General features: G+C 38.1%; 1 protein-coding gene across 5 annotated transcripts in view; it reads left to right on the top strand.

The window, feature by feature from the left end:
* Positions 1-13,628, top strand: part of MTR (5-methyltetrahydrofolate-homocysteine methyltransferase) — a 50,973-nt gene extending 37,345 nt beyond the window's left edge. For 2 of the 5 annotated variants that reach the window (XM_050314562.1, XM_050314561.1), the window contains 10 exons: positions 66-186; positions 3,103-3,184; positions 3,966-4,064; positions 4,784-4,859; positions 6,035-6,190; positions 6,870-7,066; positions 10,241-10,441; positions 11,112-11,304; positions 12,029-12,141; positions 12,273-13,590. In XM_050314562.1, coding sequence (XP_050170519.1) covers positions 66-186; positions 3,103-3,184; positions 3,966-4,064; positions 4,784-4,859; positions 6,035-6,190; positions 6,870-7,066; positions 10,241-10,441; positions 11,112-11,304; positions 12,029-12,141; positions 12,273-12,365 — 1,331 coding nt within the window. In that variant the 3' untranslated portion in view covers positions 12,366-13,590. Of the gene's footprint in view, positions 1-65; positions 187-3,102; positions 3,185-3,965; positions 4,065-4,783; positions 4,860-6,034; positions 6,191-6,869; positions 7,067-10,240; positions 10,442-11,111; positions 11,305-12,028; positions 12,142-12,272 lie in introns of all 5 variants that reach the window. The other 3 variants (XM_050314560.1, XM_050314558.1, XM_050314559.1) reach the window with 3 other exon arrangements.
* The last annotated feature ends 11,235 nt before the right edge of the window (positions 13,629-24,863 follow it).

Below are 24,863 nucleotides of genomic sequence, written 5' to 3'. Positions count from 1 at the left end.
TCTGTGTCTTTCTAGAGTGGATTTGCTAAACCTTTTGTGTATGTGTGTTTGTAAATTTGCAATAGATATAATTGGCCTGTCTGGTCTAATCACCCCATCTTTAGATGAGATGATTTTTGTCGCTAAGGAAATGGAGAGATTGGCAATAAAGATTCCTTTGCTGATTGGAGGAGCAACTACTTCTAAGTAAGATATCTCAGTTGGGAATATGGGCAATATCTGTGAAAATAGTGTTAACTAGGGAAAAAGAAAATTTATAGCCATTTCTTTTACCCCTTTCCCCGTTTTTCCATTACAAACATGCTGGTATGTTTTTACTTAAGATTGACTGTTACTTCTTGTCTCAGAAATCCTAGAATATAGAGGTAAAATGTAGTCAAGACATAAAAAATAATGGACATCTTAAGTGTTTAATTTTTGCAAGTGTTGTGTATTTTGCAAGTGTATATTGTACATGGAAGTACTATATTTCCTCTAAAAGTTCATGCACATATGCATGTGAATACAGTTCTGTTCTTCTAAGGGATTGAATGATCTACTTTGATTCATCAAAGCACTCTGAAAGTGCAGGATTTTGATACTAGAAATGATCGTGTTGACATAAGGGAGCTATTATCTTTAAGAAAGTTACTGTATTTTCCTGGATCATTGTTCAGAAAGGTGATGACTGGGTTGAGTCTCCAGTCCTGTTCAAACAGGCTGACAGGGGATAAAGTCTAGCTGCTTGCTTTGAAGTACTTAGCATGTTGCATTTGATAGACTGAGCTTTTCTGTTGAGATCTTGTTCTCTCAGATCTGTTCAGATGAAATAATAGAGCTGCTATGATTTCCTGAAGATCAGTGTTGACAGCTCACTGACACCTAGTCTTAACATTGCCACAGATGTGTTTGGGGCACGTATAACAGCCTTGGGTCACGCTTTGCTGACTTGTTTAGGTTACAGTGTGCTTGAGTAGGTGACAGCTCAGAAGACTGTGGAGGTCATTTTTTGTGTAACTGGAAGCTGTTAGCTGTGTTGCTTTCGTTATCAGAGCAGCACATATTGTAACCAGACCTATTCTGTATTTCTGTCTGCAGCAAATTGTCTCATAATCTGACAGACATTGGAGAGTAGGATCACTACCAGTCTTTATTGTTCCTGTAATTATAATGCAAGGTTCACTGTATTCTTTTTCTCCTTCCCCCTGTGAGTCTCTTCCTACGACTTTGATACTGACAACAAACATGGAGGGTTTTTCCTTAAAAAAAAAAAAAAAAAAAAAAGGCAGGAGTTGAGTGAAGGGAAGGCTTTATTCCAAGTGGAGGTCTTAGGAGAGCCCTTTCTTCAGATCTTTTCAGTGTTTTCACACGAGGCATTGTGGCCTTGTAATCCATGTCAAATAACCACCATCAAACAATTTTGTAGAATTTATTCACAGAGATGAATGTAGCTAAGAGGGAAGCAGCACAAGTTTTATCCTTGAATATGGAAATTGCTGAAGAATATATACATAATTTTGAATACATAAAATAGTAATTTTATTCATGTCAACTGTATATAAATATACACTTATGCATGTGCCCAGACACAATACCGTGTCTATAAAATATACGTCAAGTAAAGGTATTGTATATAGAAGACTGGATTCGTAATATATCTTTAATTTTACTTTCCCAGTCTTCATCTTAACCTCATGTGTACATTCTCAAAGGTTGTGTATGTATCAGAGGTTCCTAATGAAGAACCATCTACATTTTTTTTCTCTGTGAAAAGCAGATGTTATTTGGAATAAGGAGACCATAAGTATTTTGAAGGGTGTAAGATGAGGTTAGTTTTAAAGAGAGAGGGGCTGGATTTTGTCTCCAGAATCTACACAATAGAGTTTCTTCATTATTTACAGTAATGATGATGATTGCATTCTTACTGTGCTGCTTTGGTAAGTTCAGATGCTGAGAAATAATGGCAACATTCTCATTGTGGTAAAGTTTATTTTTAAAAAAAATAAAAATTACTATGTAGTGGTTGATACAGTGCCATTGTAGGACCATGTCCTGTTCATTTCCTATGTCTGTTCCTATCAGAGGATACAATATATTTGTAAAACATAGAGCTACCAAGATCAAAAGTGTGTCTCCTAGAAGCAAATTCAGAAGATGCTGGACAATGTTTACACAGCTGTATTGCACAGTCATCAGTAAACCTCTGTGTTCAGAAAAAGGAGATCTTATTTCTGGTGTGGAAGGTTGCTTCCTGGATTCTGATTTAGATTTAATTTAAAAAATGGTGTTTGACCTTAGTGTATAAGAAAGCTGAGCTTTGGCTATAAGGTCTTTGTTCCTACACTTGCTTGCGGAGTTTTGGCAGGACTCTGAGCAGAGGTTCTTTCATCACTAGAAGCTGTTAGCAGTGTTCCTTTCTTTATCAGAGCAGCTCATGTTGTAGCAGACCTATTATGTTCTATATTTATGGCTTTAGCAAATTGTCTCATAATTTGATGGGCAGTGGAGAGTAGGATCACTACCTGGCTTTATTGCTCCTGTATTTATAATGCAAGGTTCACTGTATCTTCAAGATGCAAGTTTGTAATATTTATTGACCACTGGCAGAATTCCTTCTTCAGGTGAGTAGAGGACTTGAGCCTCCAGTTTTGAAGTAGAGCCTTGCAGAAATGGAATAATCATCAGTGACTTAGGTTAATGCTAATCTATAGACCCAGCATGTGGGAGGAAAACATGTAAGATGAGCAAAAAGGATTAAAAAAATTGTTAGTTCTTGTTAGGCTTAGTTTGGAACAGTCTCACTGAAATTTTCTGAGACTTAAACTAATGAGTTGCAGATTTTCATTCAGCTGGTAAGACAGTGAGGGAATGTGTGTTGGCACATTATTTATGAAGCATTCTGATACTCTTTGAAGAAAAATGTTTATGTACCTATTAAAATCTGTGTTTAATGATTCATGTGTAGCAGATGGATGAATGAATTTCTTCTTTTGAAGTTCTGGTCTATGATTAAGTCGTGATTTATTTCATTGGGGGTTTTGTCTGTTTTTTGTTGGGTTTTTGGTTTTCTTGTTTTTTTGCTTAAGTTGTGAAATGCTCACTCTTTTTTCTTTTTCATTGAAGAACACACACAGCTGTTAAAATTGCCCCACGATATAGCGCACCTGTAATTCATGTCCTGGATGCATCCAAGAGTGTTGTGGTTGTAAGTTCTAAATTATAGTTTCTCATCCATGCAAAAATACATGCCCTGTTTTTCTGTTGTGCCTCTCGTCCTTCCTCTAAGGCTTAATGTTATAGCAGAAAATTGAAAAAGCATAACAGAGACAACTTTCTAAACTACTCTTGCTTCAGTTGTTTTTTTCCTACCACGTGGTTCTCTTACCTGTGTCAGTTATTGTCACTAGGTACTTTTATTTAAAACCCATTTCTTTAGTGAGGGTGACACTAACTCTGAGTCCTTGACTGTAGTTTTGAGATTTTTTTATAGTGAAGAGCGATGGAGTTAGATATGAACTGCTATCCTCTCTAATTTGGATATGTTTCTGAAGTTAGTTAGATGGCAACATTAGCACTGAGAAATGTGCATCTGGAGTTTTTTGGGCTGGATTCTCTTTCAGAGAAATGGGTGGTCTTAGCTGGAAAACACATGCTTGTAAGAAGTAGGCCAAGCAGTGTGTTTCTGTAACTATTAGTCTTTGAGGTTTTGGAGTATTTTCCTGTCACATCTTTTCAAAGCCAGACTTGGCTCTGCTAATACTACCTGTGTAGTAGGGCAGTGCTCTCAGTAGTACTCATATTCAAATAAGGATAGTTTGAATAGTTTGAATCTAGCTTGCAGATTATTGGTAAGGCTTAGTTTAGTGTTGCCAAATGTAATTGGAAGCGAGTCCAAAAGAGACTGCTTAGTCTGAAATTTATACTCTGTTCTTACTATAGTATGCTACAGTATGTACTGACTGCTTTCTCTTTCCTGGTTTTTTCAGTGCTCCCAGCTTTTAGACAGTAGTGTAAAGGATGATTTCTTTGAAGAAATCTTAGAGGAATATGAAGAAATTAGACAAGAACATTATGAGTCTCTCAAGGTACAAATGTAATTGATTTAGCTTCTTGTTTGAAATGGTTGGCACTTGCATCATAACTCTTGGTTTCAGCTCCTTATGAAGACCTTCAGGTGTATTTGTTCTCATTTAAAACTTGCAGTAGAATTGATTGAAAACTTCCAGAAGTGCTTATGAAATCAAATTTTCTAACCTATAAGGGAAAATTCTGCATGTTTGGCGAATCCTTGATTGTCATCAGTGGCTAATCAGTGGTATCTAGGACACCTCTGTGGAGCTGGCAGTCAACCTACAGGAGACCTGTGCTCTCCTAGAGCAGTAGATGAAAATGGGGAGCTACAACCAGGATAATGAAAATGGTACTGGGGGCTTTTACTGGTACTGAGCCACACTGTATTTTAAAACACCATGCTTTCCTAATGCCTTAGTCTTGTTTAGGTGAGGGATCTGAGCAGTAGGAGAATATCTTGCTGCACTTGTATTTTAGTGTATTTTGAAGTAATAAAGGAACCTCTGCTGTAGTTCAGAGGAACTAGAAATTTTGTAGACCAGGTTTATTAGAAGTATACAGGAAAAAATAATGGTATGGTTGTGAAGTAATCTTTCTTTACACCTATGAACTTAGAGTTGTTGGAACTGAAATTCTTGGTTGTCACATTTCTCCTGAAGAGCATTTTAAACTCTACCACAAAGTCAACAGTTACAGTTTATGTGTCTGAAAGATGACTGGCTTTTCCATACAGGAAAGAAGATACTTGTCTCTACAGCAAGCTAGAAGAAAAGGTTTCCATAATGACTGGTTATCAGGCCATAAACCGGGTCAGTTTATATGTTGCTGTTTGTTATTGCTGTGCCTTTGTTTTATTTCATGTATTTATTTAAGATATATTTTCAATTAAATTATGCTTGATTAAACTTTGGAATATAGCAATGTAACAGCTTGAGTAAATTGGAGTCTGTCTCAGTAAAGATCTTTTTTGCATAAATTTGAGCAATCTGTTTCTGGTTTATTTTTTCACAGCTCATTTAAAAATTAAATCTCAATTAAAAAATTGCAAAGAAAATCCTAAAACAATGAGTTACACATAACATGATATAATCAAAGAAAGATCTAATGACCGCTTAGCAAAATAATGTCTGCCTGGCTCATTACATTGCAAAGCTTACTACCCCATACTTGGTATGGTATAGTTGTGACATGGCACACAGGTTGTGACATGGCATTTCTATGAAATTCCTCCTTACACTTTCTCCTACCCTTTCCCCATCGGTTTTTGTACTGGGTTGCTTTGATTTTTCACTTATTTTAAATTAAATATTAGAAGTGTAAACAGCATTCCACGAGAAGTTGCATCCTACAGTGACATTAACACTCCTTTCTGTCATTTCATTTACAAGACTCAACAAGATGCTAACTTTCAGTAGGTCATCTTGATAAAGGTTGTGTTATAAAGTATTGAACAGGACAGAGAAAACAAGTGAAAAGCTTGTGGCTTTGCACACATATATCCATCTCGTGTTTTCCTTTGTGCACATACATCTACACATGTGGCTGCAGAAGTTCTTAGAAATGACATAAAAAATTACAGAAATATTGTGCAGTATCATAGCATATAACATGTCTCTTTGTAGGGATTTGTAGATATGAAAGGTATGTATGCCCATAAAATAGTTATTAGCAAGTTGTGTAAGATTTTTTTGGTCTTCTGACTTGGCCAATATTCTGACCATTGAACTAAGTTGCAAAGTCCAACAGCTAATAAGTGTTGATTTATATGAATGAACAAAAGGCCCTAATTTTTCAACTTTGTATGCCTTTTATGTCTTTTGTAACTGTGGAGTGTGGTATGACTTGGGAACAACATGACAGTGACAATTACTTTGCAAGAGGTCATTTGCAGTGCTGGAGGCTGGTGAGCATCAGTTATGCAGCACGTATAAGAGCAATGTTAAATTATTTTCATCATGTCAAATCATACTTCTGATTCGTACAGTTAAACCAAAATTCATCGGCACAAAAGTCTTTGAAGATTATGACCTGAAGAGGCTGGTAGAATACATTGACTGGAAACCTTTCTTTGATGTCTGGCAACTTAGGGGAAAATATCCCAATCGGAGTTTTCCTAAGATCTTCAGTGATAAAACTGTAGGTGAGTATTGAAATTTACTTCATGTAAAGAATCCTTAACAAGCCTGCTGTGCTGCATTAAGATTCTGAATGTTTTGAAATACATAGGAATACTGAAAACACATGGAAAGTAATGTCACTGAAATTATTTGTTTAAAGCAACACTTGATGAACCAACTGTTGCCATGTGAGTCTGAAAAATAAATGGGGAAAAATGTTCAGTGACCTTATTTAGCATTCACCTGCCAAAGCACAGGGAGGTATTTTAATGACAGAAAATGGCTGCAGAGCACTTAATATATTTGTGTTCCCCTTGGGGTTGAAAATGGCAAGAGAGCTCTGTCTCCTTTTGAAACTAGTCAGTAGGCCTTGAAATACATGATGAAAGTGCAAGGGTGACACTGAAAACAACATTCTGGGTCTGCTGCACTGTGGTAATGTAGGTGCACGCACCCAGTCTGAAACATGCTGGCTGAAACATTTTGTGCATTTGTGGGGTTTTTTTTCCCCAAAAATATGTGTTGTTACAGCTGTATAGACATGATCACACTGAAGTCTCCCTATTTGCTGTAGCTGACAAGATCATTGCAGCCATCAGAGAATTATGTGGAAAGTGAATCAATCTACAACAATTCTTAAACCTATTTAGCCAGTTGTGAAAACATACTTTTTCTAAAGGGATTTTTTTTTTTTTTTGCTAGGTGAAGAAGCAAAGAGAGTTTATAATGATGCTCAAGATCTACTGAAAACATTGATTAATCAAAAGAAATTACAAGCCAGAGGTGTGGTTGGGTTCTGGCCAGCTCAAAGTGTTCAGGATGATATCCACTTATATGCTGTGGAAGAGGCAGTGGGATCTTCAGAACCAATAGCAAAATTTTATGGCTTGAGGCAACAGGTACAGTGAGAGCATATTTGTTAAGTGATTTTTTTTTCCCCTGCATTGTAAGAATGCAATAGAAATGTCCTATTAAAATCTGTGGAAAATGGGCATTGTAATCTGTCTGCAGCTGTTGTCTTGCCATTTCTTTCAGTCATAACAAGATCTTTTTCGTGGTGATCCAGGTATTTGTACTGTAGTATTTGTAGTATTTTGCATTGTAATAGTTGTACAAAATGCTTTATAGGTTGGATATTTTCAGATATGATGTGCATTTTCCTTCCTAATTTTAATATTTAAGATGTCCTAAAGCAATGTGCTGTATAAATTCATTACATGGATCTTGTATTGCTAAATTAGAACCTAATGAACCTTAGTTCTCTAATATCCCTGGATTCTGCTTTAGATCAAAAATTCCACTTGCATGTATTAAAGGTTAAACCCAGTTACAATTAAAATATCCTGGAAAATAAAGCTCAATGGAGATAAGTGTTTTTGATAGTCTTAATTTTTATGTAAAATTCACCATATGAAGGGGCAGTTTAGAATAAGTTGGCTGCTAATTCTGATTGAGCTAATCATTATTTGAAGTATTCATGCCTGAACCATACTTACCTAGATTTGCATTTAATTTGATAGATTGATAGATAGAACTTTCAAGATATTCTGCCTCTCCTTTTTCCCTGTCTTCTAATTCGGCTTCTTCATAGTTCAAATATTCAGAGTTATCAAACATGGTCAGAAAAAAAATTTCAGCAATTACCTAAATTTCTGGAGTACTGTATTCTATAAGGATATTGCAGAACTGTGCTAAGAAATACACGACTCTTTAGTTTTTCTGTTCTAGCTCCCTGGAACAGATTATCTGTTGCATGGAGATGGATTGTGACAATCCATGGCAGATGTTTATATAAAATGCTCTCAACAAGCACACATGCAGGGCTGTTCCAGAGCCTTATGGCCTAGTTAAATATTTTGATATCCTGTGTAAATCAAGTATACTACTGTTTCTTTTCCTGGCCTTTTCCCAGCATTCTCCCAAGAAGAATATCTGATTTGAGAATGTTCTTGTAATGGGTTTTATTATTGGAACACTGTTATTTTCTTTAGTCTTTTTATCTTATATATCCAAAGTTATTCAGGCTTCTCTCAAACATTAAGGCCATGAAACTCTGTGCTGTTGTGCATACTGTTATTCTGGACCCAGTATGTTTTAACTGCATCTCTTCCAGTCTGGTGTATGTAGTAGTTCAGCAGAGTCTTCACCAGTACAGAGAATTCTCTTCCTGACATTGACTCTGTTAAGGATGTGACATAAATCTAAAAGTTGGGGATGCATTTAATATTTTCCTTAATTCTAATAATTACAAAAGAACTTCAAAATTAACATAGATTTCACCTGTTTGGAAAAAGGATATTTCCTTGGTCTTGTAGTACTTTATGATATTAACCTAGTAGGTTATTTTTCTTTGTTTTTCAGGGTTGAAGGTGTATTATTTGCTTTTAAGATGTGGTTGGGGTTGGGTGAAAAGCATTGTTAAAATATTGTCATAGAATAGGAATCTTCAACTAAGTGATAGCCATGAAATAACTTTTCTCTCTCTAAGTTGGGTAGATTTACAAGAGCTGTGCCACTTCTTAAATAGCAATCGTGTTTCCACAATGAATACACTTGATATGATTCAAAATTTCTTTTTGTATGATCAGTCACCTCTTTCTGTGTCCCTTTTTTCCATTTTTGGAAAAGGATCCAGTAAGCAGTGTATTTCCTATTCCACAGAATCACAAAATCAGTTAGGTTGGAATAGACCTCTGAGATCATCAGGTCCAACCTATGACCCAACACCAAAATGTCAACTACACCATGGCACTCAGTGCCACACCCCGTCTTTTCTTAAACACCTCCAGGGACGATGACCCCACCACCTCCTCTGACAGCTCATTCCAATGTCTAATTACCCTTTCTGTGAAGAATTTTTTCCTAATGTCCAACCTAAACCTCCCTTGGCACAGCTTAAGACTGTGCCCTCTCATCCTATCAGTTGTTGCCTGGGAGAAGAGGCCTACTCCCACCTGGCTACAACTTCCTTTCAGGTAGTTGTAGAGAGCAATCAAGTCTCCTCTGAGCCTCCTCTTCTCCAGGTAAAGAACCTCAGCTCCCGCATCTTTTCCTCATAGCATTTGTGCTCCAGACACTTCACCAGTTTCATTGCCCTTCTCTGGACATGCTCCAGCACCTCAGTGACTTTCCTGAAGTGAGGGGCCCAGAACTGGACACAGTACTCGAGGTGAAGCCACACCAGTGCCAGGTACAGGGAAGAATCCCTTCCCTAGTCCTGCTGGCCACACTATTGCTGCTAAGGCCAAAATGCCATTGGCCTTCTTGGCCACCTGGGCACACTGCTGGCTCATGTTCAGCTGGCTGTTGACCAGCACCCCCAGGTCCTTTCCTTCTGGGCCACTTTCCTTTGCATAAAACCCACTTGAACTTCGTTTAGGATTCAACTTTTCAGTAGTGATAGATCAATTTTGTTTGTTTGTATGTGTGACTAGTGTAAGGTCTGCATCCTGGGTGCAGTTTTGTCTGGATTACTGAGCACACAGTTTATAGCGTAAGAAACCAGGAGTGTTTACAAACTCTCACAGCCATTCTATAGAGGGAATTGCTGAAGAATTTTCAGTTTGCTTATCGACCATCAGTTTTGCTAGCAAATGTGGAGTCTGTGAGGGATAGAGATTAATTATTACTCCTCTTACTCAGTGGTTGGCACAATAGTGTTCCTTATTTTGTAATAATTTGTGTCACAGAAACTTCTGGAAGGAACCCACAAGAATCATCAAGTCCAACTCTGAAATGAATGGCTCATACACTTCTGTAGAGGTTAAACCTACAGTATAAGCTGATAAATCTTACTAGTTGTAAATAGAAATAAAGTATCTCTATATGTGTGTTCAGCACAGCATCTCTTCTATGAAGTTTTGGTCTTCAGTGGTCTGAATACCCTCTGAGTGAGAGAGGTGGTTTCCTTCTAATTTAACTACAGGAAAGCCACCATGGCTCAAAGACTAGTTAGGTGTTTGTCAGAAATGCCTTAAGCCCTTTAGTCCTAAAAATACTGGTCTTTAGCTTAGTAGTGCATTAATAATGTATTGTAAATGTTCTGATTTATTGCACTGATTTTGTTACTCTAGGCTGAAAAGGACTCTTCCTGCACAGATCCATACTACTGCCTCTCTGACTTTATAGCACCAATGGATTCTGGCATTTGTGACTACTTAGGCCTATTTGCTGTGGCCTGCTTTGGTGTGGATGAATTATGCAATGAATTTAGGAAACAGGATGATGAATACAACATCATAATGGTAAAGGCTCTCGGCGATCGGTTGGCAGAGGTATGAGGTTTCCTTGCACCTTTCAGCAAACTTACAGCTACTTCTGTGCAATGCAGGTGGGGTTCACTCTAGATGTGTGTTTCAAGCTACAGCAGAGTTTCAGAAATTGTATTTAGATGCCATCTAAAGATATTTACTCAGGTGGGAATTCTTCTTGACGGGCAACTGTTGCTGGCAAAATAGCAGTTCAGAAAAGTTGTTGCCCACTTTCAGCTAGAGGAAAAAACCTCTGCTAAAAAGAGCAGCAGCGTGTACTTATTTCTGATCCTAGCATGGAGGCAAGAATGATGTAGCCTTCCATAGCTGGACCTGGACGAGACACACAGATAGTCAAAACTTAGTGACTATAATGATATGTTGCTATCATAGGTTAATGAGGTCACTTTTTAGGTTACTTGTCCACATCGTTTGAGTATGTTGGATTTTGAAGTAGGACAATCAAAAAGCCACTGTCTACCAATAAGAGAAGAAACTAGAATAGCTGAGTTAGCAAAATAAGTTTTGCTTGTGAATTTTAATTCTATCAAATTACTCACCAATGTTAAGAACTCCCTTAAAAATTAAAATGGGAATGGAGAGAAAGTCTCTAAGACATGGTTTGTCTTAAACAGCTATTGCATCATTCTGTACAAGCTAAACTACAAAAAAAATCTTTTCATTCTGTTCCAAGGCATTTGCTGAGGAGCTCCATGAAAGGGTTCGAAGGGAATTCTGGGCTTACAGTAATACTGAACAGCTCAATCTCTCTGACCTACGCAAAATTAAATATGAGGGAATTCGCCCTGCCCCTGGATATCCAAGCCAGCCTGACCATACAGAAAAACTCACCATGTGGAAACTTGCAAACATTGAGGAAACAACAGGTAACTCTGCTTTACTAAGATTCTTAAACTGTTTTTATGTGAATGAAAGATTGACATTCCAAAAATCCACTCAAGTGGGTGGTGCAGAACAACATAAAATACTGAAGTGCTTCTAGGATTTGCTCTCTTCTGGTTTTCATTGCCATTTTTATTTTGACTCATTCAAGGAAGAATTTTCAAAACACTGCCAGTGCTTTTGGTGAAGGAGTTGTGTCCCTAATTAGCAGATTGCATGCAAACAGGGTTCTGCTGCACAGAGAAAATTTCTAGCATCCTTATGATTGCAAGAAGACATTCCAGATATAAACAGGAAAAAAAAGTCAATTCAGCAGTGTATTTCCTGGTCCACAGGAACCTTGAGATGGCAATTCTTAAAAAGGAATGAATTCCATTTGTTTTCCTCTGATATTTTACATGTCAGATGTTTCACTGCTCCAAAAAATGCTTCCTGTGTGTCAAAACCTCTTGCCAAAATCTCCCAGGTTTTTTCCTTTAAATTGTACAGTTACTTTACAGTAATTGTAATGAAAGTCTGCGGTATATTTAAAGGTCTGTGGGGTTTTTTAATAGTTAACAAGTGGAAAATGGTTTTTGTTTTAATTCATCTGAAAGCTCCTTGGGTTTTTTGAGTTTGCTTGAAGCTACCCAACAAAAAAAACGTTTTGAATTTGTGCTTATTCTCAATTGTTCTCAAGAATAAGAGGAATCTCATTCTCTTTTCCAGGAATTGGTTTAACGGAATCACTAGCAATGATACCTGCTTCTGCAGTTTCTGGCCTCTACTTTTCCAGTCCCAATTCCAAATATTTTGCTGTTGGAAAGATATGTAAAGATCAGGTAACTTACACTGTCCATTGTAGTAGTGTTAGAACATTTAAAAACACCTAACTAGCAGATGTCTCAAAAGTTTTGTAAAGACTAAAAGCTGGAGTTCCAAAATCTCCATCATGTTTGTGGTCACTTTGCAGGTTGAAGATTATGCACTGAGAAAAAATGTGTCTGTTGCAGAAGTGGAGAAATGGCTGGGACCCATTTTGGGATATGATACTGAACAACTGTGATACTTGTGGGTGAACTTTTTTTTTTGATGGTCCATTTACCAGAAGGAACAAGAGAAGACTTCACACTGAAATCAGTCCATCCATCCATCCCAATAGGTTGTCTGATTACTTTAAGTTTTTGATCAAGGAACGTAATATTTCAAATCAAATCTGCCCTGTGCCCTTGGCTTGAGACCATGAATGCATTTCAGATCTCTCACTTATAGCAGCATACTTTTATTTATTTTTATTTTTTTGCACAAAGCAGAGAAGCTACCTGTAGGGTGAGATGTGGAAAATGCAAAGCTCTCCTGTCCACAGGAAGGATTTGAAATCAGGAGCAAGAATTTCTATCCCATTGGCTATGGATATACCTAGACCAGAATTTGACTTGTGTTATTTTTAAGTGTTTGGCAAGTCCAGGAACAGAAATATGATGTGATTTTTCTGTAAAGTCACAAAAGGTTTTATACTGACTGAGGAGGAACAGTTGAAGTACAGATCTCCTTTTTAAAATCTGTCTTCTCTGTGTTTAGGTCTTGAGTTTGGAACGTAGGTTGTTCTCGATGATATTTAGAATAATACAATGTGCTGGATCAGTATCAGAGATTCTGTATTGTGAAATGGGATGACTGAGCCCATGGAGTTGTCCACTTCATGCTTCCTCTTCCTTTCAGCAAGTCACAATCTGTTTCTACTCTGTATAAAGGGTAGTGGCGCTTCCTACCTTCGAGTTATGTTGTGAGGCTTAATTCATACATAAACAATCGTTTGTATGTGAAAAATATGAGAAGCATATTTGTTACTATAGACAGACAGAAAGCTTGGAGCTGACTTCAATGTTTTACAGGCTCTTTAACCTTCCAGATACCTGGATTTAAAAAGCAACTAGTAGTGATACTGTCATATGTAACAGTTATTATTGAAGACGTATTCTTCAGATTCAACTCTCAGTGATCTAATTGTTCATAGGTTTCAATAATCTCTGAAAAGTGCCTCAAGTATTATTTAAATGCTAATTTAGTAAAATATTGTGAAAGAAACCCCTCATTTTTTCTGGTCTCTAATTGTAAATAAAAGACTAATCTTGTAAAGAGAATGTTCTTTTTAATAGTTTATTGCAATCTATTAATAGCTATATAATTTTTGTAATGTCTTCACCTAACGCTATGCTAAAAGAATCATCTTGTATCAACAGTTTAATAAAGGTTAAGCTGTCAATGCTATTATCCCATTAGAATTCTTTTGGGATCCTATTGCGCACGATAAAATGTGCACAATAATCTAAACAGATAATATCAAAATGAATATACACATTATACCATGAACCTGAAATTATAAAGGCTGCTTTTTTTAGGGGGGAGGGGTGGGGATAAAGTAGTTGCGTAAGTATGTTCTTAACTGAATGTTTTGGAATGGTTCATCCTTTGACTTACAAAAATAATTTCTATATGAATTCCTGCCCTCCCTCCAATCCATGTCAAGGGACTTGAGACATATCCTTGTTGATCAGCTGATTCTTGTTGGGGGGGTGGTAGAACACTCATTTAGACTGCCAAAAATACAGTAACGTATTCTTAATATAAAGGAAAATTTGTTCCTGTAACACATAAGTTGTGAAAATTGAAATCCGCTATGCTTTGGTTTTGATCCTTGCACTTTTGTAAATCAATTTGCTGCTCTCCTCTCCAGCGCTCTTCCATGTTCTTATGTTTGGAAGCAGAGTGCCATATTAGTCTGAAAATGTGGTTGTGCGAATGGGCTCAAAGTTTGACTTGCACGGTTTGGTTTGTTTATGGATTTGTTTTCTTGATATCAGTGGCAGACAGCTCATTGAGTACAGCTTTAGCAGCGTCAGACTGACAGAGCTGTAGGTGTCCTGCTGTCTAACAGTGGTGGTGTTACCTTGCATACAAGCAGAGGGTTTCAAATGGTGTGCAGTTGTTTAGCCCTTCATAGATGGATTCATACACTGAGAAAGATCTTCATCTTTGCCTGCAGAACTTGTCGTTGGGAGAATCTGTTTGGAAGAATTACTTACTGTTACTATGCAAATGTTTTTACCAAGGACAATTTCTTTAAAACTTTGGGTTTTTTAAAATTGTCAGTTGACACTTTGGATAAGACAAGTTTTCATTCTTCTCTCCAGAACAAAGATAAATTGTGAAGGAAAAGGGTCTCTTACTTGTACCAGGTAAGAAGTAGTTGAAAGACTGACAATTTTAGAATGCACTAAGTATTTTTTGCAGTACTTTTCTAAATACTACTAACAGGAATCCAAGATGGAAGAAATTATGAAAAATTTAACAAAAATTATGAAAAAATTTAGAAATGCGTTGTAAACAACTCTGGTTTAGTTCTTGAGAGTAATTTACTTTGGATACTGATTTTTTTCTTGTAAGTCAGGCCAGCAGTCCAGAGATTAAGTTTTGAGGCACATATTTTATGACTGTCAGAAGGGAATACTACCCCTAAGCCTGCCCCTTCATTATCAGGTCTGTTTCAGTGCTGCTGTTACTCCTGGGAAGATCCTAGTGCAGTTTATTTTTGGGTGAGGGTGCTACCAAGGTCATGCCATTCCTCAGAAAAAACTCCCCAAACCTCACATTTATTTTTTGTGCAAATATTTGAGCATTTCTTGTGAATCTTCTTTCTTATTCAATAACATAAACCTCAGTATACCCTTTCAGTGAATTTCTGCTCTGAAAACATGAATGATGTCCAGGAAATGAGGAAATAATGAGAGGCCTTTGAAGGCCTTGCCTTTTAGAAAGGGGTTTGTTTATTAGTAACTGTGGCTGGGTTTCATGAAATTCCCTTTGAAATATTGTGCTGATTTACCTGAGTGTGCCTTGGAAAAGTGGATTGAGTGTCTTAAAAGAGTTTGAAGAGCAAGAAAAGAAATAACTACATTAATTAGTTCAGGAGGGTGGTTCCATACAGAAACAGCAGCATGTGTTCTCAGTCACTGGAGAAATGGATTCCTGTGCCCTCAATTTATCATAGCCTTGTCACGGCAAAGCCTGTTCAGCTCCACTACAAAGTTGTTTCATTTGATTGTCAGGCTTCTGCAGGTGCCAGATTTCAAGTGAAGGGTGCACTGTGAACAGAATGCAAACATGTCGATCCTGCTTTCCCACAGCATTTGTACACTGTCCAGCTAAAGGCAGAACTGAAAAACCAGTGCAGTTCTCCATGTTTGTTCTAATAATACCACCATGGCTGAGGTTTCTGACCGTGCCACACGCCTGATATAAATAGCTGTACAAAGTAGAACTCAGCAGAGATTACCAAACTTGGTGTTTGGGGTTTGTCATTCAGTTTCAGCCAGAATGGCAAAAGCAGGCTGGTAATTATCCTTGCTGGCCTGAAGCTACCATGATGACTACAGAATGAAAGGCCTCCTTTTCTTCCTCAGTGCCCTAGCCACCAGTGTGTCCTGTGCCTGCAGCTCCTTATCAGGCTAATGGGGAGAGATCTCAAGGCAGGATGGGTTGGCTCTGCCATTCCTTTCTACAGAAAGAGCATGAAGTTAGTGGAGGGAGTGTGGAAACTCAAGCTTACCCCATCTTAATTCTTAGCTCATGGTCTTTTCTACCCCACCTCCCCGTCAAATTGGCCTCCTCTTCCTCCTTTTCTCTCCAGCAATGCCCCTTAGTTGCATGTCAGGGTCCTCTGTAGGTTCTGCCAAAATGGAATTGTAGAAGGTCTGAAACAAATTTTTTCTGAAGTCTAAACCAGTTAACTTTTCCAGAAAGAAGAAAATTTCCCTGGCAAGTGTTGGGAGATATTAATAATAAATGCTGTTCATAGCTCTGCTTATAGGAGCCTTGTACTGTGTATGTTAATCATTCCTAAACAACTAAAAAGAAGGCCACGAGATGCGTTAAACAATTCCCTCTATGTTAGCTGCCTCTTTAGTTATGGGGTGGTTTTCATCTACATAGCAAAACCAAAATGTGTATTACTTTAATCCTTTGTTAGTGTGTTGTTTTAAGCCCACTTAATAATAAGCTAATAAAACTAATGTAATTTTCAACTGAAGTATGTTAATGGTATGAATTGCTAAGATGAAGTAGAGAATTTGTCTGTGCCTTGCTGTTATAACAAATGCCTTTAACATTCTTTAGGTAGTTGAAAACTTAATCACTAAATAACTAGCAGTTATGGCAAACATACATCTCTTAAAAAAACCCAGGTATTCTCAATATTAGTAATTGCGGTAAATGGAAATAAAAACCTTTACCTTATGTATACCATCAGAGTATAGGAAATGCAATTCAAGAAAATTTTTTAAGGAACCTTCATTAACCTAATGCATGCTTGGGATTAATGAGTTATACTTGCAAGTTTAGGAGGGGCAGAAGGCGAAAGAAATAATAATTAGGTTGTGAATTTTTTCTAGGGTTAGGTAACAAGCTGTTGAGAAAAGGACACCCCATGCCATGACACCCTCCCTCCTCTTTGGAGTTGTTGGATTCATTACTTAGATGATAGTTTCTGACAAGATTTTCAGTGACAGTGGTGTCCCCTGACTCTGGCAAAATATTGTGATAAATGAAAATAAAACATCCTTTTGTTTCCACAATTTTCAAAGATGTTCAAACTCTGCATCAGCTCTGTATCTACACCTAGGTGTCAGTGCAATTTTGACCTAAGAACTACTTCAGTCTATTAGATAGAATAGCTCTGAGTGTGTAGGTGTAATGGATTTTTTTTTCCCTTACTCAAGGTGTTTAAAAGATCATTTTTTCCAGTATATGAGACTGCAGCTTCTGTTAGATACTTTGTCCTTACTTTACTCTTTCGTATACTTGGACTGTACTTGTTTCTTCTCTTCCAGCTTCACAGTATGTATGTGGAGATGTGACTCAGAGTTCTCTGTTGGCCTGTGAGTGCCGCATGTTGTTTGGTTTTTTTCAATTAAAAATACATATTATTTGGGGGTTTTGTTGAATTCCAGCAACATTCTTGCCAAATGGCCTATTCCCAGGAAGTGGACAACTTTATTCCTTTTAATCTGGCCATCAGTTGGAAATCTAGGTTGAGGTTCAGAAGTGGAGTGCAAATAGGAAGTCTAAAAAGGTGTCAGTTCTCTGTGGTTGGTGGACTCCTTACACACTTCTGTCCGTGCTTCGACCTTGTGAGAACAAATACGTCCGTATCTTTCTGTTGATTAGGGCCGGAGTGGGACGGCAAGTAAGGAAGATAAAAAGCTGCACCATTCGGCCAAAAGACTTATTTAGCAAACTGTTCTTTCCAGATGCATCGGTACAACGTGTACTGCTGCCTGATCAGGGTGTGTTTTCAACTGCTGTCTTGATCTTGTCTGCACTCAGCTGCTTTTCTTTCAGGAAGTGGCTACTCGTGAGATCTCATGCTTTGCTAATTACTGCACAAGGTCCACTTTGCTTAATTGGGCGTTTATAATGAATGGCTTCACAGTAACTATCTGCTGTTATAGTTTTGGCTTTCATAAGCCTTTCTGTAACCAAATAGATAGCTTTAGAATACTATTATAGAGCAAATAAATGCATTGTTTTTCCAAGGCCCATAAGATCAGATTTTATTATCAACACCTGATCAAACAGATTTACTTATGTGGCCAGGGGTTTGCAGACCAATCCCAGTAGTCAAGAAGTTTGCTGCTTACAAAAACATGACCTTGTTTATGTGTTTTATTAAGAAATAAATGGAAGAACTTGCCTTTTTTTACTTTCACTTTTTTCCAAATATTGTTCCTCACATCTTGGAGCAGCTAAAGGAATAAAAGTTTTGATTCAGTTGTTGTAATACCATATATATGGTGAGAAGTACTAAAGCAAGACATTTAAAACTTAACATGATGTAAGAGTTTACAGGGTACTTACTGAATATCATGTTGTCTCTTCAGATAAGCATTAGGTGACAATGCTGTAAGACAGGAGTCAACATTCAGCTAAGGGTACATGAAGATTTTAGCCTTTCAGATGTTGGATCAGTAGCATTTCATGGCATTTTAGACATTATACTGCATTCTTTGCCTCCTTTTGTGTCAGTGTCTCCCACTACTGCATCCAAACTCCTAGTTATTCCACAAGAAGGGTTTGACATGGGTTTTGTTGAAGATTTTTATGTGCATTTCCAGGATTATTTTTCCAAAGGAGTTTAAAGCACCACACTGTACGTGAACATTTCAAGTTCTTGAACTGTAAAATATTTGTTTTTTCCTTAAAAAGTCTCCAGGTGGCAATGCATTTTTTATCACTCAGTAGACGGAATCAAATAGCCTGCATTTCCCCACAGCTCTGAGTATGCTGGACGAGGGAGTGAGTATCAGTGAAAGAAGTTTTTGACTAGCGTATCTGTCTGCTGTCATATTCATTGCTTGAGAGCTGAAGTGAGTTAGAAAACAGGTATTCTAGTGCCTGATCCAGCTGCTCTTAAAGTATATGGAGACATTACTACCTCCGTGGAACACAAGCGAGATCAGTCCTAGTGCAGTAGCCTGGAAAGAATATTCAGTGTTTGAATCCTGTCAAAAACACTTGAGGACTAACAAGATGTGCTGTTAAACCTTGTTCAGTGCTCAGCTTCATTGAAATGGATGGCTGGGACTATGAAAGTAATTTATACTTTCATCCTGAAACACCTGACAGAAAGTGATACCCTATCAAGCTGGGAATAGATGAGCCTTCCAGCTGTGGGTCCACTGTGATCAATGGTAACTATCCATCTCGGGGACATTTGAGGGAGATTGCTGAACAGAGCCAGCAGTGTGGGTATTGATCCTGTTCTGCAGGATGGAAGGTTTAAGGCCAAATGATGGAAGGGTTGAGGCTGCCTTGGTCCAGCAGGTGAGGATTGGCAAATGCTCTGAAAATTTTTTTGTGGTTTCAAGCCTCTTGTGATTTTAAAACAAATACTGTTTAATGAGAATTTAAGCTTCATAGTCCCTGGCAGTCGTGAATCTACATTATTCTAACTTTCTATATCCTGTTGGAGTTTCATTTGGCCATTTTTAAAGAAGAGCTGCATTTTAGTTAAAGTTCTTCCTTAAACAAATGTTTCATCTTATGTAATTTTACAGATTTCAGAAAAATTGCAGTACTGTCACATCTTTTGTGCTGTTAATGTGCACAAAGTGCTGAGCAATGGCAAGGCAGCTGCTGTAGTATGGCTATTGCTAATCAGTCTGAATAAATTTAAGAATTGTATTATGGTTTCTCTCTAGAACTGTCAGCATGAAGTATACAAAATCTCTTGCTTTTGTTACTCAGATGAGGGCTCTAGTGATGTGAAATTCTTAATGTTATGTAAAACTCCTTATCATGTGATCTCTTGATCTGTCAGTAAAATATGTCTTGATAAGTAAAAGGAGAGGGTTTTTTTCAGTGTCTTATGGTACTTTTATTGGGTCTGTACTTCTGTGGAACTTTTTATTTTTCATTCATTATATTTCTGCTGCTTCCAATCCTGCCACTGGAGTTTTTACATGCCTTGTAGACTGTTACAATTCTCTTCCATTTAAGTGTATTTGCCAAGTATCTTGGATGTCAGACTTAGTGTTTTGGTGTCTTCTGTGCACTCAGCTTTGTTGTTGATGGGATTCTTTCTAAGCCATCTGCTTGCAGAGCTGTCTTGAGAAGTTGAGATCAGTGGAAAATGAGGGAGACCAAGTCTGTGAAGGATGTAAAAGGATGTAAATATTTGTCTCTTTGCAGTTGGGTTACAGAGGTCTCTTTTTCCAGAAGGAGTCCTAATATTCCAAAACTTTTAACAGTGCATTCACTGAGTGCTAAAAAAAAATAAAAATAAAATGCCTGGACAGTGCTTCTGTCTCTTTCCTAGGTAAGAATTACATTATTTACTACAAAACCTAAAAACAGTTACAGGGTTTAGGAAATCAAACATGAGACTGGTGCTAAATTTAAATGTAGCTCTTTGCATTAATACATCTGCAAAGCAGTAACAGTTAGTTTAAGAAGAAACAGAAGTGATTTTGGTTTTGTCTTTGAAATAAGTTTTCCGCAAGATGTTTTGTGGGTGCAGCTGCACGGCTGTTTCCTCTGATGCAGAAACTGAAGGACTTCATATGTCTGTGTCACAAACATTACAAGCTTTTTAATATCTGTGATGGAAGATATTTTTCCTTACTGTAAGGAATATGCCTATTGCATTGATGGTTGATGGCCAAAAGCCAATATTTACTCATAGAATTGTAGAATATGCTGAGTTGAAAGGGACCCATCAGGATCATTGAGTCCAACTCCTGGCCCTGCACAGGACACCCCAAGAATCACACCATGGGCCTCTCTCAGGTATGACTGAAGGATAGAAGGTACCTGCCCACAGACTGCTGTTCAAGGGCTGAAGGTCCAAAGTTATCAAAAGTGAGATTTATCCAAAAGTTGTATTGAAACTTTTTATTTTACTTTATCTAAGTACACTTATTTTGGTCATCTGCTAGTTCTCCCCAGTATAACTGATTGGTCCTCCAGTCATAATCTGCTTTTCAGTCCCTGGAAAGAGTCACATAAGTAGGGAAATGTTTCAGATTAAGAACAGTAACCTGTCACTGGATTCATGACTTGGAGATGCATTTCCATCTTTCATAGTCACTCTCTGGGTCCACTTCTGCACAATATGGTGGAGAGTTCTGATATGTTTTTAATTACTTTTTTTAAGACTGCAGTCATTAGGGCCTCTACTTCTCCATATTTAAATGGCTCTGAGTCTTGGATTAAAAAAAACCAAAAACAAACCCAACCAAAACGAAACTAAAAAAGCCCAACAGCAAACAACCATAAATTTAAATGCTAATTTCCAGGCTAGTCTTCAGTAGTTGAGTCCAGTTGCATTGTAGTTGATTCCTCTCCTGCATTTAGGTAATATACACAAAACTGTAACAGTTTTCTTTGTATGGGAATATTTTAAATAAATTATTCCTCGTCTGCTACTGGTAATGACAATACAGTATTTACATATATAAAACACCCATTTTTATACTGATAAGCATTCTCTGGAACCACTCTGATGGCAGAGGTAAGAACAGGAGTCAGCCTGGTCACACCTCAGTGCTTCTGTTTCCAACCAATTAAAAAAAAAACCCAAACCAAAAACCCCACAAACCACAAGATTTTGCTGCAGCCTGGTGACTGTAAGTTGTTGACTGTTTGCCATGCAACACTACTGCAGTGGGAAATGGGCTGAGTGTTGACTGCAGGATGCATCAAGTTTCTGGTCCACTCAGCTTCAGCATGGCCTTATGCCCAAGTGTCTGCAGGGAGGAGAGCCAAGTTTGCGCTTGGAGAATGATGTGGACTTATCCTGTCTGATGGCTAGGGATCAGTGAATCCCAGGTCCCAAATGTCTCCTCCTTTGATTTACTATGAAGTTACTGTGGAAAAGTGTCATCACAAAAAGGAGATTGCTTTCTTCTAATAGCTTGTGTGAATTTTATTCTCGATTCTTGGGATTCTTGCCCAGCTGTTGCCACAGAGTAGCTGCAACAGTCATCAAAGTTCTGCTTGAAGCAGAACTAGTAGAAGCAACTAGTGTGGCACAGTGTGGAAGATACCACTACTTACAGGACTGGGGAATTGACAGCTGGATAACTGTGCGACAGGCCACTTGAGATATGACTTAGCAGCCTTTAATTTGTGTTCCAATTTGAGTCCCAAGAAGGGTCTTTTAAAACCAATGTATATGACTCCTCAATGAAATACTACAGATGATGTAGTCCCTGTAATCTTTTGATCCTTAAATCAAAACTCAAAGATTGGCTGAACTTCAATTTGTAATATAAACCTGATCCATCTTAGAATGCAATTAGTCTGACTTTAAAATATATTCTGTTGGTAGAGAGAAACCATGCTGCCTTTTCACAGTGAAATGAAGTGTTGCTTAATACAGTTACCAAGCTACTCTCCAGAAGCCAGGTATACTGTACTGTAGGTTGTGTTTTATTAGCCAGGGAAATCTTTACTGATCCCAAAATCTGAAATTTGCTGCATACTCTTTCTAATTTTAAAATGTATGAATGGCAGATGTTATATTATTAGACACAGAGCATTGCTGAGCTTGTTATATTTCCAAAGGCACAATAGTTTTAAGAAATAACTTTTTGATGGAAAAAATTATGTATAAGCATAAAATATCTCCTGCTTTCAGAAAGATAACTGGACAGTATATATGAATAAATGAGGTAAGTACTGTGAATACACAGATTGGATTTTGTTCCATAAATATGTATTTAGCAGGCGTGCCATCCTACAAGCACAGCCTTATGCTAGATAAATCAGGGCTGGAGGAGCACAGTGTAGTTAATCACCAATGCTTGTGTGGATCTGCATGAATATTCTTTAGAAAGAGTGAGAATTCTATATTCAGCTTTAGAGTTTACAGCTTTTATACAGTATGCCTTTTGAGCTAAGCACAGTTTGTTAGTCTTCACATGCTTTGTGGGGAATTGTGTTCTTTGTTGCGTATGAAATAGAGAACACCAGCCTGCAACAGAAACGTTAATTGGGGTGATTAATTTTTCTGCTGGAGTGGGATCTTAGTCTTACAACTTTTGATTATGTAAAGGATCCAAGTGCCATATAGGAATGGATAATTACTGCGAGTTGCTATTCATGTAGGAAGAATAACTTTTTATCAAGGTCCTTACTGAGGAATCCTTATCATCTAAATAGATTTGGTTTGCACTGACACCAACTTTATTTTTTTTTCCTTCATCATTCTTGATGTTGCAATAAGTACTACAAATTTATAGGATGCACTACATTGTCACTACATATTTGGGAAGCTGCTGAGCATCAGCACAACAGAGGGTAAGCAGAAAAATAAACTCGTGTGCCTTGCACGTATAATGATAATGGCCAGTCTTCGCGAGCGAAGATCCGGGGAAGGTCTTTCCACCTTCCAGCCTGCGCATTGGATTTTTTAGGTGAGACACAGTGTGCGCGGAACTGAGCCCACCCTTTAATCCTAAGGTTCATCTGCCGGGGCCAAGCGAGCTTGGACGGTGGCAGCGAGGTCCTTAGGACCTTAGGACGTAGGTGGGTTGCCTTTAAGGGCTAACGAGCTCCACCTGCCCGGGAGTGGCCCTGACCGGGAATCGAACCCGGGTCTCGGCGGTGATAGCGCGGCGCCTTTACCACTGGACCACCAGGGGCTTATTATTGCCTTGCACGTAGAAGCTGGATAAACAGTTTGATCCTTTTCCTATCTGACTAAAAATAGAGTTTTTGAGATATCCACAGACAAACTGTGAAAAGAAGCATCTTTTTAACATTCTTTCACAGATATCCTCTAAATGCACCCCTTTATATTATTTTATAGTTACTTCAGAAAAATGCAATTTGAGTTTGTTTCCAAACCTGCTCTTTTAGAGTTTGCATATTTTAATTCCCATGCGTGTCATTATCATAATAGTTTAGTATGTTCTTTGCATATAGTTTAAAATCACTTATATTTTCTATTTATGAAATTGGGCGTATACATTTCTACTACAACACCGTGACTTATAAAGGAAATCTGTGAAAGATTACTCTGCAGTTTTACTGCTGAGTAATGAAGACAAAAACTCTTAGGAGTTTCAAGATTACTTGATTTATTTCTAATACCTAACATGGTACTGACTTGGATCAGATTTTGTTCAGATTTATATTCTTTTTTGACTACTTATAATGCCGTTTTTCTGATCTTCACTGCATTGTAATAATCCTATTGAAAGCACTAGAGTGTTGTGAGCTGGGTCTGTCCTGTGGAACCTCATCTCTTGAGGCTTCTCTGCACTGCTGCCTCAAGAATTTTGCCTTTCTTTCTTGTTTCCTGCTTGAAATGAGATGCGCTTAATACGGAATTAATGCTGACATTAAGGAGCGAGATGCTCTCGTATGAGGTGATGCGAGGCTTGCCAAATGCCTATTTAGACTGCACTAATGCACAGCGGGCTGTTCAAAGTGGAAGCCTGCCAGTGACCTACTGGTGGTGTTTGTGCCTGGGAGCTGGTGCTGTCATTGCCTGGCCCTGTCCCCAGCCTGCGCACTCATCCCTGCTGGCACCAGTGGCGGCAGGAAGGTGCCTCAGTGAGCTTACGTGGCTGCAACACATTATAACCCTCTCCCCTCGGTGCCTGGGAAGACAAAGCAGCTAAGTAACCCTGTCTTGTGTCACTGTCCAGCTGCTTACTGGAAACATCTATGAGATACGCAGAGAGAAAGGTGGGCGACCCATCAGAACTACTTTTATTTTGCAGGACTGAGCGTCAGCTTAAGTACATGTTAAAGCACAGCTCAAGTAATTTGCTAAATGGCAGCCCTGACTCCACAGCAATTAAGGAGGAGACAGTGTAGGAGAAATGGCAAAAGAAGCCACCATCTTTTTAGCTGGAAGTTATAATGCTACTGAGAGGACACCTTGCTTAGCTCACCAATGTTCATGTTCCTGGTTTGCTTGTGGTGTTTAAACTATTCAGAAATGCTTACTGGAGAAGCATGGTAAAAAGATCTGGCTGAAAATTCCACAGTTCAG

Source organism: Myiozetetes cayanensis, unplaced genomic scaffold (assembly GCF_022539395.1).
Source record: "Myiozetetes cayanensis isolate MyiCay16 unplaced genomic scaffold, myiCay2020 scf2-11, whole genome shotgun sequence".
Lineage (NCBI taxonomy): Eukaryota > Metazoa > Chordata > Aves > Passeriformes > Tyrannidae > Myiozetetes > Myiozetetes cayanensis.
Note: the sequence above shows the minus strand (reverse complement) of the source record. Positions and strands in the feature narration are given on the sequence as shown.